The following is a 21,492-nucleotide window of genomic DNA, read 5'->3' on the forward strand; positions in this document are numbered from 1 at the left end:
TTCCTTCAGGTGGCAGCGCGTACATTTCTGCTTCCTGTACAAGGTCTGCACTGCAGTGATACTGTAATCGTGTAACTACAACTGTGCTACAGCTCCTCTTCGTCTCCGATGAGGTCATCGGATCACCTCTGCATCATCAGTCTCGTAGCTGTTTTTTCCTCTCTTTGTCCAAGCTGTCCTCAGCCTCCTTGGTTAAAGTTTTTTTTTGTCTTTCCCTCTTGGAGTGCAGTCTGTTGTTATCTTGCGGGCCTCTCCTGCATTCGGCATCCTGTTTGCGCTGCGGCAGGACATTGTCTCTGTGTGACGCCGAAGACATTTCACAGGCTATCACGTTTTCAGTATGGTTTTGATATCTCTGTAATTGGGTTCTTCCTGCTGTGGGGGGTTAGACGGAGTGAGTAAGGAAAGAAAAAAAAAAGGGAGAGGAAAAAGAGCAACTGGTGGACGAGAAGGGGGAGGGGGCTGAGAGGGGTCAATTTCCATTTCCACCAGGACCCCATTAAAATGTCCCTGAGAGGCCCCCGTAACAATTCTTTCTGTCACTGTGTACACGAGGATCCGTGTCATACAAAAATAGGTTAAACCAGTTCAGCCGGCAAGCCCAAAATGGGGAAAAAACTCCCCCGCTACTCCAATATGTCCAAAATATGTTCAAATCAAGAATTTATCTCCCAAAAAGTCCTCTCATTTAAACGCTTTGCCTCAGCAGTGACCTCCACCCAGTGCCAGAAAAGCAGACATCCAAAATAAGCAGCAGGGAGGGAACCGAGTTTCCACAACACACTGCCTACGGCCAGACCTCGACCAGACCTGGAGTGGAAGTGTCGCCCCTCACCAACGTTTCAGTGGTTTGAAACACACGGAGATGCTGGACACACCTGTTAGACATCTGACCACCTGATAAAGTAGCTGTAGGTCACAGGTGAAGGCTCAAGCTCTATCTGGATCATGTATGTGAGGGTCCTGGTGGCGTTGGACTCGAAATAACAGGAGTTCCCATCTCTCTTTTCTACATTTGCCATCATCTTCCTGCCTAAAATCCTCTCTGTGGTTGTTCTTTTTTTTTTTCCGTTTCAATTTGCTTTCGCCAGGATCCCAACACAAACTGTAAAGACACACACACACACAGAGGAGTTAAAGACCTGGTAAGGGCCACGCCTACCCCCCTGAATCCCTTTGTCATTTTCCTTTTTTGGCAATTTGTGCTAATTCTTTCGCATGATGCACTTAAATAATTTCACAATTCAGTTTCCAAACTTTCGTCTGAACTGACATCACTGAGCAGCAGTTGGGAAACAGGAAGCTAGCCCATACTTCAGAGGATGTCATAAGTGTGTCACACATTTGGCAGCAGAAGGAGTTAACAACTTATTTCAGAGTTAGAAAACTAGACTGGACTAGGGGTCCATCTAGGCCATTTGAACGGGGGGGGGGGTAGTAGAGACATGGTGTCTCTGCCTGGACGTGGTACTCTAATGATGAAGAAATGTGTTCCTGTTAAACAAAGGGCATTGGTAAAATATTGTCATATTGTCCTCTTCACCGTCAAGTCAGAAATTGTTTGATCTATAACCCATGATGTGTGAAGCTGTGTGAAAATCATTTACAGGCATGAAATGAACCTTTAATTAAATCAAATAAAAGGAAACTTTCTTTATTGCCAAATCGAAATTATGACCATTTCACCAGCGGTTGCCATGCAACTCCCATATTATGTCAACATGCTAACATTTGCTAATTTTCACCACAGAACGACACTCATCTGGACGACAGCAACCAAGTTTACTTACTAAATCGTATGAAATCAAGCTTCTTGAAACTGGACTAACACACCCAGATTACTTGGTATGGGACTGAATCACTCCTGTATGACTACACTTACCTGGACTCAAATGGTCCTAGGTGCTCTGAACATGCTCCACAGTTCCATCTTTTTGTAAAAACAGTTTAACACAAGTGTGTATTCACACAGCTCTAATTCCCATTTTTTTTCTTCTCGTCAGACGGCTAAAGGCGACAGAAATGGCGACTTAAAATCAGGCCTTTAAGATTACATGTCAGCTCTCAGTTGCTTAAGGCAAAAGTTTATTTTCCGTTTTCCTTAAAGCCGCTCTGCTCCAATAAAATCCTGATTTTTATAACCACAACGGCATCTGATAAAAACCACCATTCAAGTAACTTTGTGAATTTGGCGATATTTACACGTACGCTGATCACAGAAGGTCAAAAACGACAGAATGTCCTGATAGCTTTCTTGGACGTACTTCAGTTAATAACTCAGTTCAGCTCTCGTGCATGTAAACTTAGACAAGGACTGTGGCCAACTGTGCATGTAACCGTCCAGACTGTTCTCAGGAATCAACTCTGCAAAGTTTCTATTAACCTCAGTCAGTTTACATCTCCCTTCGGGGTTCACAAAACACCTCATCAGTTTTACAAATGTAACTACTCAGCAACCTATTTAGCTCAGTCAGATCCTAATCTCTTCATGTCCGTCGCTATCTGACGACCTTCCAGCAGAAAACAAACACGCATTCGTTTATGATCAAGTGGGGAATGTGCGCAAAGTCTAACAGCTAAACACAGAGACGCAACACATAAACACACACACACAGGATGAGACGTGTAAACTGGTCAAGAAAGATGTGTAAACAGGAATTGAAAGACAAAGTTCTATGTAATCTCTCTGTTCCAGATGCAAAGTTCACACAGACCCACCAACAGCGTTCGCCACCGGCACACACGCCTTTGTACCAAACCATGCTATGCGGCAAATTAAAACAGTACGTGGCTACGACACTTGAGTCACACAGACAGATATGGAAATCAATGGGTTAAAGGGAAACAAACTGTTGATGCACGCACAAACAATCTTAGGCATTTGCAACAATGTGAGGCAACAGAGACATTATCTGAAGAGCCCTTAAGATTAGGTCACACATACTGAACCTGCAGCCAAGGGTCATTTCCAAGGATAGTTTCCTTTTAATGGGCTCAACCAAGTTGGTGAAATAGCTCAAAGATTCAAAGCACTTCAGTTTGAATTTCTCCCCACGGGTTCAAGTTGATCAAATTGTCAAATGCAAAATAGATAAAGCTGATTATCAGTGATTATTTAGCCTATTAGCTGTGTAAGACCATCCAAGTTAAATTACCATTAAAAGCTCAGATGGCAGTTAACATGCCTGCTGGCAAAGAGAGCCTCTGTGTCCATAATCATGGCCGACTAACATTAAAATTTTCCAGGATGTTATTAGTGAGGTAAGCTGGATTTAGGGTTGCATGTTTGCATCCGTTTCCGCAGCTCTCGCCCCAAGCAGTGAAGAATTATGGGAATTTAGCCAAGGCTGATGCTGCAGTGATGGGCTTGTGTGCAACCCACCACCCAAAGGAGAGCGCAGGCCACCATTCAAGCCTTCGCAACCCGTGAGCACACTGAAAAAAGATTTTAAGATAAGTTTACAATTTGTGGATTCAACTGCAGGGCAAAGTTAGCTTTTTAAAGAGATAAGTCAGTGAACCTTGGAGCATTAACGTGTTTTTTTGTTTGTTTTTTTTTCCTCATGCCACTGTGGTGCCCGCATGGAAAACCCAGCACGCACGGTTAAAGCACATTAGCATAAATTGCAGAAAACCGTGAGGTTGGAATTCCAAAAGACCAGGAAAAAGGGAACCTGCATGTCAGTAGTTGGCACACTTCAACTCTTTTACTGGACCTACAGATTCGGAAAAGCCAGACCAAGACCGGGATCACCGGCCACCGATCCTCTTCCAACTACTTTCCATCTGTCAGCAGCCAATCAGATAAGACACTCGGAGTGCCCGTCGCGCCTCATTGTTACTGTGTTTGGATTCATGTGCGAAAGCACGTCCTGCAATTCTGAGCACAATGAAAAGAGGAAAAGTGACCGAGTCTACACCAACATCCGACACAACCAACACGAAGCTGAGAATCGGAACCACTTACAGACAAGAAGTGCCCCAGTGGACAGAAAATAAAATGCTCTGACAGATGGCCAACAGTAACCCTTTTTTTTTTTTACAGTCAGGTAATAAAAAGCACCAGTAAGCAAACAACAGTATGCTGCCGAGTTGTGGCTTCAACTAGAGATGCTGTATTTCTCTGCTGACAGACGAAGATCTCTGCTATGAAAACTGTGGTCCCCAAATTACAGTTTATGGAACCACGGATCTCAAATACAAATATTTCATAAAGACGGGCGCATTATAAAACATAACTAAACCCTGCGACTGGATTTACTCGTCCTTTATGAACTAAAACACTGTAGCTGCAGTCTACTGTTTAATACAGGTGCCGAGGAGTGCAAAGAAAGAGGCCTACATGCATCAATTTAACTAGGCCAAGGGTGTAATGGTCACGGTATCAAGTCTTTATTATCTCTACATCTAGAGTTTGAGAGATAAAGATACACCACATTCAGATGCAGCCAAGCAATTAGTTTTTATTCCTTTTACAAGACAGCAGATCTTGCCAGATGCCAAACCTAGTAAAGCTTTATACTGTTGTGGGTCTGACAACTTTATGTCTTTTGAACAGCTTTAATAGCTCTACTTGCTCTGTCTTCCTGCCATCAGTGGATTTTTCTGTAAACCCACTGACACATAAAGCAGGGTTTTGGGCTGGAACATATTAAGAATTTAGTTTAAACAAATTAAAAAAGGTTTCCATCTGTCAGAAAGGCAAAGCAAATACCTATAAAAACCAAACTGGGAGCATTAGCAGGTGGATAAATGTGCTCACTTTTCGGGAGGCATTTGTCTCGTCTTTCTAACAAGCTTCTCGCCGGCCAAACTGGGTAATAAAAACCTGTGAAGCAGGCAAGGTGGAGACGGTACCATCTGTTCAGCCGGTATGTGGACTGGCATCTGACGGCTGGGCCTGTTCTATGGAGCCCGTAAAACGAACGGAGTTTCGTCTGCAAGCCTGCAGGTGTTGACAGGCTGCAGGCAAACAGCCAGGCCAGCGTGTGTGAGTACAGGCCAAGTGTGAAGTCCAGCTCCTTTTATCTCTGGCCTGTGGGCATCTTTCTGTTCAAATTCATGTTGTGAACAGCTCCTCACAGTCCCACAGCAAACTCTTTGTTTCTTTTGTCAGCTGATAAAGCTGAGACGTAGATGTAGTGGCTGCTTAGAACCAAACAACTTACTTAATTCTTGAATAACTGATCCCTGATTGAATTTTCTTTTTTTTTTTATTTGTATATATATATTAATTCTCTAACTTTCACATCTTTACTGCTGCTGAGGAGACATTCTGGCTGGTGCTCAACTTTTCAGTCCCAGGGTCAAAAGGCACTTTTTCGCAGCGACAACATAAAAAAAAAAAAAAGGAAAATAGGAAGTTTTCGACGAACATGTGTTTGTGGTTTAGGTCTAAAAATAGCTGCCAGAGGAGCAACAGAAGCTGTGGAGAGAAGAGGGAGGGTCTGCATTGTTCGAGTTGTCCGCAGTGGAAAGTTGACTGTCGGTGGTGGAAGACCAAGAGATAACCCTCTGCAGAGGCCAGGAGTGATAAGGCAGTGAGAGGAGCTACACAAGAACAAATGCACCACACTTGCACTCATGTGAGCTGGAAAACTGGCAAAAGCCCCAGTGTCCATTAGAATCACAGCGGAAATCAACAGGGAGCGGTTGAACTCCAACCCACTGGTTCACGACGGGAAAACATCAGCATGGAACTGCAGCTGAGTAAATAAAAAAACACTATTAATAACTCTAAATTAACTTTTTAGGTTTCAAGCCTTCTATCACTATATGAAAACACTTCATTGCTCACACCTCATTCCATCCGAAAAAATTGATTCCACCCAGTCTGTTTGCTCAGGAAATACTTTGAAAAGTTCCACCAGGAAAAACTGAACCAAACGATAGAGCAGTGATGTTTGAATTCCAGTCAGTTTCAAGGCCCCGGTGACGTCACTTATGATGCTACCTTTAGCCACGCTACACATGAAAGGGCAGATGCTAACGGTACACTTTTGTCAGTTTGAAAGATGTTCACAAGGACAAGACCGTGTTTCATCATCCGCAGCGGCTCTGCATTGAAACCTATTTTGCACTCGAACGCCTACGTGCAATATGTTGCTTTTAACACATCTATTGTAGCTCTAAGGAGAACCTTTAAATGTTTGTAGAAAAATATGCAAGTCTTCCTCTAAGATACATGTGGTAAATACTGATATGGAGAATCAAAAGGGTGTTGGGTTTATTCTTAATTCAGGAATACTGATCTAAGACAAAAAAAAATCTTTCAAAAGGTGTAAGATTCAGGGTTTACACTCTGAAAACAGGAATGTGAGGAATCTTCCCAGGAGAAAAATCTGAGTTGCCGTTGAAGCTCACATTAGAAAAGACATACACACACACTGGCTGTGTGCGTATATGAACTTTCAAGAGCGTTTTAAAGTGTAACCGAGTATTTGTTTAGATGTTGCTCAGACTGCAACTTCAAATGGGTGCTTATGTTTGCTCTGCACCGAGCACCTACAGCAGCAGATTGTCTACGTTGATATGCAGGTGGAGATAGAATGATTCCCACTGGTTTTAGTCCACAATAGGCCTGACTGGGTGTTGCTGCTTTAGAACACAAAATTAACCTGATGATCGGTAATTTCCACATGCAATATGTTGAGACTCGGAAAACTGGGCCATCGTTTTCTCCAGAAGCGAGGCTGAGAGTGGGAGGACTAATAACGCTGCAATTAAAGCAGGCGCCAAGCTCCGACACCACGGCCGCCTGCTGGGGAGTAAACGCCCAGTGCCAACCACCCCCCCTCCCCGCTGCTGCTTGCCCTCTATTTGCATCTGCAGGAAGGAAACAACACGAGCTTTCTGGATGCAAACATGAGCACTGACAAGGCAAAAAGCCACAAAACATTTTTGGGTCAAACGTAGCGTAAATTAACACATCTGCAGCGTGTCACACAAACTACGCTGAAGCTATATTAGCAGAGATGGAGAGCCAGTAGCGAGTGCCTATTATGGATTGCTTTGCTCGCCATAAATGGGAACCAGAGGATGTCAAACAGTCAAACACTGATGTTCACTGGAAGGGAGTTTTCCATTATGACTTAGCAAGTTGTTGAGAGAAGCCAGGCATTAGTTTTGAGAGATGGAAAATAAACGTTGGAGCCGTGTAATACTCTTTCTTGTGTGTGTGTGTGTGTGTGTGTGCGCACATGACCCAATGATACCTGATATTTATAGAAACAGAGTAGACAGTAATCCAAGTGCGCCGAGCAGCAGCGGGAGTCTCGAGCAGGAAATCCTAAAGGGCGAGAGGCTGCAGGAAGAGTGCAGACATAAGAATAGCCTGTATGAGACGCTGCTTAATGATTCGGCCAGATGAGCGTTTTTTGTGTTGGAGCCACAGGGGGAAAAACAACAATGGCCTTAACTGGGACATCCTCACCCACTGACTGTACAAGGACCACAGACAATAAGCACTCTCTATCAAAGGCTTAAGGTTAAATAAACACCCGCTTTGCCTGGAATGAGTGATTGACTGTCCGTAGGAGAGCATAAAGTGGCTTTGCTAAAAAGATGCGGAATGGGATACAGGAAGTGATGATGGAAGGTGTACAACCGAGCTGGAGAGCGTTGCTTCACAGCAGCTGCCAGTTAAAAATGAAAGATTACCATGTGGCCAGACTTCATTTTTCTGTTATAGCGCCAAACGGCATCGCCATGGCAAGATTCCAGATAAAACCAAATAAAGGGAGTTTAAGATTTCCATCATAATGTTAGGGGCTGTTTTAGTGGCCCTGCAGCTAGAGTCAGTCATGGGAATCGTGGTTGAAAGTAGTGCTTTTACTTCCTCATAGGTTCAAGCGGTTTGACTGTTTGACTCTCCTTACTTACACAGTGAGCATGCACTGCTAAAACATGCTAAAAAAATGACTAAGACCTAAGCATGTATGAAGGATTAAGACGTCTCTGTGCACGTTTCATTCGATATTACAGTAATAATAAATTAAGAGAGAAGAGGGAATCAATGAGAAGTGCTGACTTGGACATAAAACTGATGCAGTACTTCTGATACCTGCGAAATGTACCCCTGGTTACAGTACGATGGAAAGCTACTATCATTGTTATTACTCTAACTATTATTTAGATTTTTGTGGCGCTAATGGCCTCCATCTGATGGTGAGTTGCCGCCAAAGGACACAGGTCGGCCCGGCTGCAACAAGGATCCACTGAGCTGTACGCGGGGCGCCAACTCTACCCGTTGGCCGTCTCCTAATAGGCTCTGGTCGCCAAATCAACAGTATCAAAAGCCACATCGTCACATAGGGAGACGTCAAACGCCAACATAATGGCAAAGCGAAAAGTACGCTGCCTCTCCTGACTAAGAAAAGGAGACAAAGTCATTGTAATCTTTAAAAGACTTCATTGTGAAGCTCCAACTCTTCACGCTCTTGCTCAATAAGGGCAATAATACAGTCTGACATGTTAGAATGATCGACTCATGTAAACACGAGAGAATGCAATGAGAGCTGTGTGTCTGTATGGGTGTGCAAAAAACAAAACAACAACCCGAGGCATGAAATAGAGAATTTTGTGGGAGCCTGCAATTAAGAGAGCGGCTTATATAACATCAGGAACAAAAAGCTAATTCATTTAGCAACAGCAGCTTAGTCTTAACTTTAGAGCTCATGGCTCTAATGACTCTTTCATTCATCATGACCGTGACATAAAAAGCAGAAAAACGGCTTTCAAGCATTGCCAGATGGTCGTGAGCTCATGCAGGTCTCACTGAGCAAATAAGCACAGCCTCCTTCCAAAATGGCGAGCTTGAACAGATGCACATGTGTGTTTGGCACAGACAAAAAGATGAGCGTGCATGGCTCGCTCTACACAAACGTTCAGAAAATGAAAAACAACAAAAATGATCACAATCGTCCTCACTTTAATTACTTTCCAACAGGCAACCATCTTCTTTTTCACTGCAACTCAACCGAACAACTCCACAGCACATTCGAATGCCTGCTGTATGCAAGAAGCAATTATTAATCTGGGGATTTTACTATAATGAAAGGCAGAAGGCAGGCCAGAGCAAATAATCAATTTGTTTTCAATACAGCACAGCGTAACTGAATTTGACTTTCCTGTTAATCACAATGTAATTCCTGGAATAAGTGAACTAAAACTGGAGTGCGGCCGAGGTCACACTGAAAAGGTCTGTAAAAAAATAAAAAATAAGAAAAATCAGTGAGCTAAGCTTCCCCTCCCATGCATCTAGTCTGTGGAGACATCGGATGTCTGTGACCAACGTAGGACAGACTAACTCCATGTTCTGCTTTCGCCAGGGCTTGAGCAGGCCGCGTAAGTTGTCTGCGGTGATAAAAGAGGTATGAGCACTTCTGTAACCATTCAGTTTGAACGTCTTCCCCGCACCCACCCCCGCCAGCTGCTGAGATAAAGCGCAGCAGGATGAAGCAAAGCATGAGCATGTGCTGATGTGAGCGTGCAACTATAACAAACACGGGGGGAGAGTGTTAAACTTTCATGTAAGTGAAGTGGAGGCGCGTCGTATAAGGACAGAAGCGGGGAGAAGGCCTGCTGCTGCAAACCAAAACTCTACAACATACACACACACACATTGGGTTTATAAGGTTAAAGTGAGCCAAATTCCTTTAATAAACAAGGCCGGCGTAACCGCACACTTGATCAAGGTAAAACAGCTTCGTGGAACGTTGTTGAAAAGTAGAAGAGCACAAGCTCATTCCCTGCAAAGCACGGACGCTGGAATGTAACTGTAGAGAAGTCATGGCTACTTACAAAGTAAACTGCACCCCGAGGTGCAAAAAAAACCCACAAGAGAGAAGCTGTGAACTTTTAGAAAAAAGTCAGAAGTTCTGACCTCCCGTAAGTTTAACTTTGGCGAGGCAGGCAGATGTTTGCCATCAAAAACGTATTAATTCACAAATCCGTTCACAGCCACTTTTATCGCACCGTATTCACCTGCACAAGCAGCGAATGCAACCATATCTCTGTAATGATCTTTCATAAATTATTTCCCACACAAAGCAGCGATATATGTCGCAATAAAAAAAGCTACAAAGTTCCGGCGACCCCGCTGTTGTCCGGATATTTCAGAACCGAGCGCCATTAAAATGTGTCCCCGTCCTGTTTGGCTGTTTGGTGCTAAAAGCTAAAGTTTTACATGTAGTTAGCATTACTGGAATGAGGCTATGTTAAGGTGACCCAGTGTTGCCAGGTGTACGATAATTTTGCCCTGTGTACGATGTACGATCAATAATCCCAAAAAAGGTCAAATATACGATAATTTGACCATTCTGTGAATGTGTGGTTGTAATCGGTTGTAATCAGCCTGTCGCAACTGTCTGTCGGATTTTTTTGTGAACCCTGAAGTCCATTTCCCCGGTCAAACCTGTCCCCGAAAATGTCCCAGATTTTGACACTGAATGGGGAAAATGCACGCAGACTCAAAGTAACACCAGTTATTACGGTAGCATTTTAACGCATCGCCAGAGACGACGTCGTATGACATAAACGCAGCAGCGTCAACCACAATAATCTAGAGGCAAGAAAAGGAGACCAGCGGCCGCGATAAATGAGATGTTGTGTATTAACTTATTTATTTTGTGTGAACTGATTTTTCAACTCCGCATTGAAAATGTCCCCTATTTTCATTTCAGAAATCTGGTCACTTTAGGCTATGTACAAAAAGTGTTGCAATTTCAAAATGGTGGAACTAAAATGTATAAAAAAAGTCTTTCAATTAAAGTCTGGACTGTGCACTTTAATCGCGTCTGAATTGTTTGGATTTAGAAATGTACACTGAGGAACAGTGTCTCAAACATTATGGAGGGCGCTGTATGTGGGCTTTTAAGCCCAACATTCCCAAAACAAAAATACTATGTACATAAATGCACATTCATTTTTATATTTTCAAATATCAATAAACATAAGGACAAAGTCGATAACTTACAAAAAAAGAAGCAGAAGTTTTTCCACTCTTAAATTGTTGTCATTTAATCTTTTTAGTTTCTTCTGTGGAATAAGAGGATTTAGTGGAAAGTTTTCCAGACACCCCCAGGGTTTAGAGGGCTTATTTTAAACAAAGTCCCAGGTCATAAAGGGTTAAAAGCCAGGCCCGTCTAGACACAGAGGTAGCTTGTTAAACCCTGCTGCAGACAGAAGCATAATGACCTCCTTCAACTTAAGCTGCAACTAATGATGCTTCCTATAACCGACTGATATGCAGATTATTTCTTAATTAAATCAATTCACTCTTTTAACAACAAAAAGCCCAACTCTCCGTCCTCAAAGCTCTTCTTCTCTCCGACTGGCGGCACAAAACCCCCTCAAACCTATTAAAATGAAAAGGAAGACATAGAATTCTGGCATTTGTAAGGCAAGAACGAGCAAATATTTGCATAAAGGTTCTTAAAACGTACAAAACATTTGATGACAAATGCTATTAGGTGTGACAATCTTTGGCGGTTTGTACTGACCCAGCTGCTGAAGTAACCCGGTTTTGTCCGTAAATGTCATAAACCAGTTTAACGGAGACCCAGCTTGTACATGACACTCTGCGGGGCTGTCAGGGTCTGTGATAATCAGGCACACGCCGCATTCTGCTTTGATGGAAACAGTGTGGCAGGAAGCAGCAAATCAAATCATAACCCAGATGAACTATATTTAGGGATCTGAAATGTCGCAGTGATCTGCTGCGGTGATTGCCGTAAGAGTCGTGTTTTTACATGGAGTGGACGGGTCCAGAGCGACTAAAATAAATGTTTGAGAATGAAACGGCCTCAAAAAAGCTTCTGCTGCGTCCGACTGAACCCTGCTTCTGCTCGTCAGGGAATCCTATGAATGAGTCCTTGGCCTATCATTTAGGCAGGTGGGGGTTGGGGGGGGCTTTTCCCCCTCTCTGGCTTTCCCAACATGGATAATTATGGTTCTTGGAGAGAGCCCAAACTTCCCTTGCTCCGGGTTGACACTCCCACCCTCATCCCTGTTCCTTATCTGGGTTCAGTGCGGCTGTTCATTGTCCCGCTCAGCTCTCACACATTATCAAATCCTCCCAAGCGGGGTCGGTGAACTCTGGAAAAAGTCCCTGACTCGTGTCACACATTACTGAGAGCTGGTGAGTATTTTTGCATCTGGATTCACGTGTCACGCGTCACTTCTCCTTGGGGACCCCGGCTGTAAAATCCCCCTGTGTGTTTATTTTGCCTGGTAAAAATAAAAGCTCGGGCCAGCCGAGTTTGGTACAGGTTGTTCCCCCGCATCGGCAGCATGATCACATGCACGCCTCTGAACAGGCTTTTAACGGGGGGCAGGATGACCCAACTCCAGGGAGACGCAGACTCAGATAAACATCCACACGAGCTGCAGATGCATACAAGCCCTCAGTGATCCGTTGCTGTATTCAGATGACGAGGAGGAACGTCCTGCTCTTAAAAGTCAAACATCATCAAACATCTTTTCTGCTGTTATAACATAAGATTGCTCCTACTGGGATAACTCTTCCTAATTTGGATAAAGATTAGGGATGAATCCCGTCTCCATCTACATCTACAGCGTGACCTCATCGCAACCCCGTTTTGGAAATACGAGCGAGCAAATAATCCGCTCGGAAACAGTAACTGAGAGCAATTTGCGTCAGAGAGCATCCCCATCTGCACCATCATGCAGAACCAATCACTGATGGCAAATTAGGACACCTCAATAGCGCTGTTTGTTTTGGAAGCATTGCATCACTGAGAAGACTTAATCCTAATAATCAAAACCAGGGTGATTTCTAATAATAGAGTAGAAACTCAAGTCAGTACAACATAATAAAAGTGTTGCCTTCACAGTAGCGTAGTAAAAAAGTGTAACTAATAAACAGGCAAATGAGAGCAACTGTCTCATGGCCGTCTGTCTTTTGTGGAGCAGCCTATTCTCCAACAGACGAGTGCCAAAACTCTTTCAACCCTGCTAATGAGCTGTGTTGGCTCATGCTTCCCACAATTAGGACTTTCAGAGGATCCGCCCTAAAGCCAAAATTCCCATCACCAATAGTCTGTGGAATCCTATTTTTGATTGTATTTGAAACTTGTGCTTTCCCCTAAATATATTCAGACATTAAAATGGCGGCCAGAGATAAAAAGTGGCTTCAAAGTGGCTCATGATAAGGACAGCATGCCTACTTATTGACTGATGTGCAGCTATATTAGTGATAGGTGCGAACAAGCCATCGTCTGGCGAACACTCCATAGTGAGGGCTGACTTTCTGTGTAAAGGAAACCCGGAGCACCGGGTAACACAGACAATGGCTTTGCTTTTTATTACACGGCCCTCAGCGTGGAGTGGGAGGCTGGACTCTGTACAGAGTAGCCTCCAGATGTGGCAAGAACATCTTACACTTTCAAAATGAGCTTTTATATATAATTAACATGTTGGCTGACAAGAGAATGCGACAATCACACGGCATTCACAGCTCCTACACCATCACTACCATGGAGTTGTTGTTTTAAAATGATCACATTTTAAAATGATGTTAGCTTGTCAGTCAAACACACGTGCAGTGAGTAATTCTGCAATATTCCCTTTTTTTGGTGAGGACTGCAAGGCTTCGACCTTCCCCCTGGACACCGAGGCCTGCAGCCCTGTAGCAAGCAGGATACATTTTACTTTCTTTATGTTTCATACGAGACGCCTCTCACCTGTCACAATGGACTGCATTGTGAAAAGTTGTCTCTTATTGCTGCTGCAGCAGATTGGATGTAAGAGAGCCTCATCAACATGCTAAGGTTGGTGAAGGAGGCAGCAGCTAGTCTAGTTCTGGTTTATTTTTGGTATGACACACTTCATTAGATTAGGGAAGCCCCTTTCCATATGATCATAACAACCAAAGATAAACCACTTGTCACATATTGGGGAAGCAGGTGATGTGAAACGTAATGAAGATCTAACTTAATAAACTAAAACTAACTTAAACATTTTAAAGATAGTTCAAAACAACGTGCGTGGTTAAACAAACACAAGCTGAGCTAACAGAGTAGAAATCCTGAATAACTAGCCTCAATTACAGGCACACTGTTGGTGATTTTTTGCAACAGTGCTCTTGTTTTGCCTTGAATTATAAATCTTTCCTTCCTCCCTAAACGTTTAAACACACCTTTGTTTTTTTCATATTAATGCAATTTCAATTGAAACAGAAGTCAAAAAAGGTGTGATCGTACTTTCTGAATTACGGAGGAAGCAAAAATCACCTTAATTATCAGATGTACACTTTCCACTGCAGGCGATGAAGGGTTCGGTAGAGTTCGTAGTTTCCGTTGCCCACTGGCGGCAACTTTGAGCTGTTTTCCTCCAGAAATCCTAATTCTGTGTTATGACAGGATGGAGGAGGGTAGAGCAGGGAGCAAAACCAAAATAGCATCATCTGATGTTTCTTTCATAAAGTTTTCCACTCTTGCAGCAACACTCTGGAGCAGGCTTGGCAGAGGAAGAAACGCAAAGCCAAGCTGTCACATGAAGTGTTTAGTCACGGTCTTTTTTCTGAATTAAAAACGGCAAAAGCATGTAGAGCTGGGCACAAAGTACAGAAGTCTATTTTTTCCACATTCTCCGTCTCCTCTATTTTGAACCGTTTCTCGACACCTCATTACGCTCTGTGATCACACATTTGCAGGATATTGCTAAAGCTAAAATTACACACCGTGGATACCCAATTACATTATTCCGTCAGGGAATTTAATACCATCGACCACGTGACATTTAGTCACCAGGATCGACGCTGGCCGCACTCATTTCTTCAAATAAAAAGAAGAAAAAGACCTCTTTAATACTTCTCAAACACACATCGTCTTAACTTTGAGGACTCGGTGAGAAAGGTGTTTTTTCCTGCTCTGCTCTATCTTAAGTGGTGGAAATATGTCCGCTCAGTGGACAGAGACAGAGACCCAATGAATAACAACTAATAAGTAGAAAAAAAAAAAAAAACGACTTACAAGGGGGACTATTCATAGTAATCTGTTGCATCACCATATGGTCAGCTTATGGTCAGAAGATGTGTATGTAATCAAAAACAGCTTGAACTGAAATGAAAACCACTAGTGTTTACTGCAATGAGAGCACTGGAGGAAGAATGGAGGCATCATCATCAGGACGATACGAAGGCTTCCCAAATAGCCTTCGAAAGTAGGCCACCGACATCACCCTTACATTCTCTGACAGAAAAGCGAGCAGATGATTCTGTGAGTCAGATTTGAATCATCTGGTTTAATCCAGCTGAGCTTAACAGTGGAAAATTTCCAAAAGTCATGATATGATCTATTAATAAAAGTCAGGAGGCCAGATTCAGTTGCCAGCAGGGATCAAACAGTGGATAATGACACTCAAATCACACCTACGGTCCCCGTTTCCCCCTGAGCCACAGAGGAAAAGCGTGCTTTACTCCAGCAGCATGAATGCGAGCGAGCGCTCACCCCCTTGTTCACGGAAGGCGAAGCGCGAGCAGCATTTAGCAGAACAGCAGCAGCTCCGAAGTTCAGTCTGTGTTTACATAGGGAAGCAAGCTGTTGGTCACTCTCACTTCCAACGAGCTCTGAAGGCAACACACAGTCAATTTAGTCACACGAATAAAATACACAGACTTCAAGCATGAAAGTGTGCAGTCGATAAACCAAGTACGCACCCGTCTATTCAGTCAGACGCTCTTCAGACAGACCAACTCGGATGAAATGCTATCTGGGCAAAGCAGCAAGGCCTTTTGCTGTACCTGACAAAAGCTAGAAGCTTCAGGTGGCGGAAAATGTTAAATCAACTGAATTCCAGTCCTTTAACTGAAGCTAAATGGAGAAAAATGTGCACAGACCTGCATGTTTATACATCTTTTTTAATTCTCATTCCAGTTCGGACTAATCTGAACTGCAAGCGGTCGCTTTCATGAGTATTTCGTATTTCTCCTGCATCCATCACAAAGTTGTGTCCTGTAACTGTAATTATTGCCTTCACGCCTAACAAACCATTCCTCCGTCTGCTCTCAAAACAAAAGCCTTGACCCGGGCGTCACGGTGAGGTTATTTGGTGACACCCAAGTGCAGCCACCATAATGTCCACCTGTTTAAACAGACTGATACTGAAAAAACAACACTGCAGGCCTCTCAAACAGATCTACTCCACAAGTGTTCAGCTCAGCTGTGGCAGCTGTGGTGATGGCACTTGCTCAAACGCAGTCGGTTCTTCACGATTGAACGACAGGTTCTGCTGCGGCACAACTTATTCCACCGAGATCAGAACACTAAGGGCTTCAAAGAGGGAGCAGCTTCTAAAACCAAAGCTGGAGAGTGGATATCCTGTGCAATGCACGTAAACAGCTTCATTATCATCTAACAGCAATTCAATAAGAACAAGGTCAACAAGCAAAGATAGATTAAGAATATCTGTTCCGCAGGAAGCATGCATTTGAGCTGTGGATAGAAGTGACTGAGGCCTGACTAAATATTGCTTGCGGTACCTAAAAGCAGCACCATCTTTACTGACAGCAAAGGTGAAGAAGCAAACAGACCACAGCCAAAGAATCTTGCCCCCTAAACACACAGGTGAGCACGTGAGACCAATCAAAGGTTAAATCTTGGTGGCAGTTTTAAACACAGGACAAACCAATTTACTCCTATAATCAGATTAACCGAGCACGGCTCAGAGGGTCAACAATGGGAAACGGCTGCAGCTTGAGGGTGCCTGTCTGTTGCCTTCGATGCTGTTCGAACAACTTTAGACTAGTTCCGTGCATACACAGCCGTCCTGCTGGAGTGAAACCATTTTCATTAGATTTTAGCCATTTTCAATGGTTGTTCAACGTGATTTGCAAAGCTAAAATGAATTTCTGAAAACAGCTTTAGGAAATCCTGATCTTTAGAGCAAGAATGGCAGAAAGCAGACCTTCTTGACAGTCGACATTGTAGTGTAATGTTATCTGTAAATAATATCTACGACTCACTTAAAGACTGCAGCAGTTAAGGTGGCCTATACAACCATTGCACAACAGCTGTAGTTAAAAAAGAGGAACGATGCTTCGGTGGTTGATGGCTTAGCCGATCAGAATTAAATAAATCTGCAGCCATTTTGACATGTTTTAAACAAGACTATGAGACATGTGTAGTGTCTGTTCTCCTGAATGTTACGATTAGGTGTGTGAACATGTCAATTAATATGAACATTTCTGGATTCTAAAAACTTCTTGGAAACTACGCTGTGGCTTGGACCGAATTCACTGCAAACATATCTTTAAATTATATTATATTATATATATATAATATATATATATATATATATATATAAAAATCAGATGATGCTGCAGTTCTAAATATCTGGATTTTATTAGAGCAGAGCTACAGTCTTAAGGAAATCCCGAAGTGACCTTGAGTTGACACGTTGTCTTAATGAGCACTTTTCAGGCACAATTTCAGACGTGTTACGCCATCAGACAAAAGAAACCAAAAATGTGTGAATTAGAGCGACTTTATTGAGAATTCAACTGTATCAATATACACTTACACTTGACCATTTTAACAAAGAGATGGAACTTTGAAGCGTGTGTGAATAGTGCAGGGAGATTTGGCAAAAAATAGCATCACAATATTATTTTCTGTATTGTTCTATCTCAACCTTGATAAAAATATAGAATTAGATGATGCCGTAAATGTATATGTGTACGTAATGACATACTTTAACTATATTCATATGCATTTACTGTTACATTTGTCTTTAAATTACACGTACACATCTTTACCAAATAAACTTAATGCCTTCATGTTTGCTGTCTCACTTGAATTCACGTCCTTGTCATTCACCAGGCTGTTCCAACTTGTACTTGGTTAAAATGGGCTGACCCCATATTTGAAGCGTTCAGAATAGAGCGGGCTCCTCCTCCTCCTCTCTACCTGAAGCAGGAACTTCAGGCTGCCTGAAGTTGCTAGCTTGTGTTTTTCGCGAGGCGCTTACTTGAAATAAAGTATCTTAAAAGGTCTGAAAAGGCTTAAATGTTGCAGCGAAAGCACTCAGGCAGCAGTGCAACAGTGAAACATAAACAGCCTTGCTTCTGTGCTTATATGGTAGGTGGATCTGTGCAAAGTGGGTCTGGGTCGTTTGATAGAAAACAGAAAAAGAGGGCCTAAATAGATGTGCTGCACACAGTTCTATGGGAAAAGGAAACACTGTTGTTTTGGATAGTACAAAAGTACTTCACCCCTTCCTCACCCCTTCTTTCGTGCCATTCGTTGGGGTTCACCGATTCTATCCCACCACGTATGAAGACCTATTCCTCTCTGGTAGCTCAGATAATGCTTTGTGGCAATAAATAGGCGTGTAATTTGAAGCGAAGGCCAAAAAACACGTTTGCTCCATCGATGGATCTACTGAAAATGTGTCACGTTCGCCACGAATCTAACTTCAATCTACCTTTTTTATTTTAAATTGCCCAGCCCTGTGTGCGCAGCGTCCATTTGAATCTAGTTGAGCGCATACATGCAGGAGTGATTCGACCCCCAATGGCATTATCTGGGTGTGTTAGTCCAGCTTCAAAAACTTCCCTTTCTTACGGTGTGACGAACATGTATGCATGCACTTTAAATGTCCAACGTTGCTCAGACTAACACGTATCAGTAAATATCTCTCACTGCTCTAACAGTCAGAAAGGCTCCATAATAATCAAGTGAAGCAGAGAAGAATCAATTACAATCAAAATTTAAAAAATAGACAAACAAACTTAGTCATATATTACTTGGTAATAGTAAACATTTGCTATTATTAACAAACCAGACTAAATGAGGCTGGAGCAGCAAAAACCCTGAGTGCATTAAGTTGTAAGAGGGTTCGAATGTACCCACTGCTTTGGCTGCTTGATTTAAGTCCAAAGCATCCATAGCCAGACCTACATCCATCAACTGTTCAGATGTGTGGACAAATTCCATCCAAATCAGTCAAGCTGGACTTGAGGCTTCCCGTTATCATCCCACCATCATCTTCTGATCTCGTTGGTTAATCAATGGCACCCACGCAGTTAGCTGGTTGTATTTATCTTGCACACCTTAATGTCAGCAGGTAAAACATCTGTGTACATTTCAAAACAAAGCCTTCAATCAATACTTCCAGGAGTGGCACTCCTTGGTCAAACACAAGGAGGTGGTGTTTCATTTGTGACGGCTGTAAGATCTGCCACGAATTTCAGGCCGCAGTTCATAACTAGTACACAAACAATCTTAGAATCAGAGTGTAGAAGTGTCACGGGATTATATGCTTTACGTCCGAGTTTAGAAAACCTGACGCATTTTTTTTACATCGTTTGTTGAAGAATCGGGGTCAGGCTTTGCTTTTTCACACATACAAGATCTAATAATAGAAGCAGCATTTCAAGCAGTCCACAAAGACTAAATTCCACCCACATATTCATCACAAGGGCTACCAGCACATTGGAGACTTTTGACTGCCATGTGTGTGACCAGCTCATCCACTCAGAACAGCAAACCTGCTCCAATGTGCATTTTGGCCCTGACTGCTACAAGTGTTGTGGAAGGAAAGAACAATAAAAAGGCACAAGACACCGAAGCATGGTGCTTGTGAAAAGGCAGGCTATTTATTGGCTTACTCCAGTGAGGAAGCTGGGATCAACATCTTCACACGAGTGAGAGGTCACCTACAGTAACGCAACGTGTTTGGAGTTGAAAGTGCGCCGTTTTTACCGCCAAGCTCTCGACTTTTGATTTAGTGCCATCCGATGCCAACCTAAGAGGTAAATACATGATAACAATCCTAGATATGATCCCTTAACATCCTGTGCCGCCACTCCTTAGGAAACCGGACACACCCGTTTCATACAGAGTATGCTTTTGCTTTCTTAAGACAGTCTCGTTATGACCTTTTCTTCACCAATGCTTCGGAGCATCCCTAATTGGAGAATAAAAGAAGAAACAGGACTTTGTTTCCAGTGCTTTATGACGCGGAAAACCTCAACCAAGTGTTGGCAAGCAGCATCTCAAGCAATCTGGTGGTCAACAAAATACTTTAGGCAGTTATCACCAAGACAAGCAAGCACCCCTGTCAATGCGACTCTACTGCAGTTTTATACAGAATATGGCCCGTTCCCCCCTGAAAACAAGCAAACCTCAGACGGTTTTTGGGGTTTCACTGCTGTGATGCACGGAAGCAGACTCAATGTGCTCTTTAAGAAGATGCCGCATCCGAATCACCTAAAGTTACGAGTTGGAATATCACCATTCTGAGGCGGCAGCATCTTCCTGACGGGGAGAATACGCGAAAGAATAACGTGTCACGGTACGTGTCGAACGTAGAACTTTTGACACGTACAGAGACAGCGTGCGTTCCAGTCCGTCTGTTCGGCCCATGTGCTTATATGATACTGTAACGGTTCAGCAGACGTTCAGGCTACCGTGCGAGATTTCAAACAGTCGCGTCGTGACCAGCTGAGACGTCACAAAGCATAACGTGAAAGACTGAGTTGACAGGATGGGGAAAGGAGCACTCGCGCAACATTAGTGTGAAGAAACAGCAATGACAGACAGTGTTTGTCAATTGAGAAACTCACATCCTCGAAGAGGGATCCAACGTTGGCTGTCACCAGCAGTATTCCTGTGCTTGGCGCTGCTGTCAGCTCCCCTGCCATAATTCTCTCTCGCAGGTGGGTCGGAGACTTGTACGGCGGACTTTGTAGGTTAGAGGCGTGAGAAAACAAACGAGGAGAGGCCGGCGACTATCTCGGGAAAGTGGTTAAAGCACAGGGAATTTGCGACTGGAGCCGGGGTTGAGGCGGCTCGGCTGGAGCATATTTTTCAGCAGTGGCCGTGCATCTACAAGGAGTTGCTTTGCTGTAGAAGGTCCGTTGGTGGCGGCGGTTCGCGTGCTGTTTCTCGCGCTACTTTTTCACGTTCAGAGGCATCGTAAAAGTTTCCGTTTTAATCCACGGCGAGTGCCTGGTTCATTTCAGGGACGAGCGTTTCCCTACCTTTTGAGCAGTGTAAAACTCTCCCTCCTAAAGCAGGACGCTTTTCCAGGACCATAGCCTTCACTGTTGAGAGAGGATAGGCTGGAGCCCTGCACTGCTCTGACGTCACCGTGCCAATGGAAACACGGGGCTGTCTTAAAGGGCCAGCGCACCATAAATAAACACGAGGGCTCTACCTCCCAGGTCACTGCGGGCTATCCCCATTTCTTTTTCTCACTTTGACCTTGTCTCTGGCAATGATTGCAATATCGATTTGTTTTCAAAACAAATAGCTGTCTTTTTTCTATTTTCTTGCTGAAAGAGTGTATTGAAATTAAGTCTGCGTGTTTATGGTATGAGTTGACTGAGTGGTCAATGGTTTTGGCATACCATATACACAATATTTCTACGGATGAATAAGATGAAAATATTGTTAGTGACCAACCGTTCTTAATGTGACAACACACTTCTTTTTTTACTATTGTACTGGCTTTGAACAAATATATTTA

The 21,492-nt window shown here is 43.3% G+C and overlaps 1 protein-coding gene across 2 annotated transcripts in view; it reads right to left on the bottom strand.

Moving 5' to 3' along the window:
- The window catches only part of inpp5a (inositol polyphosphate-5-phosphatase A), a 132,028-nt gene extending 110,952 nt beyond the window's left edge, over positions 1 to 21,076 (bottom strand). For both annotated transcript variants that reach the window (XM_072391439.1, XM_072391440.1), the window contains exon 1: positions 20,588 to 21,076. In XM_072391439.1, the coding sequence (XP_072247540.1) occupies positions 20,588 to 20,665 (78 nt within the window). In that variant the 5' untranslated portion in view covers positions 20,666 to 21,076. The remainder of the gene's footprint in view (positions 1 to 20,587) is intronic.
- Positions 21,077 to 21,492: the final 416 nt, after the last annotated feature.

Source organism: Leuresthes tenuis, unplaced genomic scaffold (assembly GCF_036924035.1).
Source record: "Leuresthes tenuis unplaced genomic scaffold, fLeuTen1.0.hap1 SCAF_8, whole genome shotgun sequence".
Taxonomy (NCBI): Eukaryota; Metazoa; Chordata; class Actinopteri; order Atheriniformes; family Atherinopsidae; genus Leuresthes; species Leuresthes tenuis.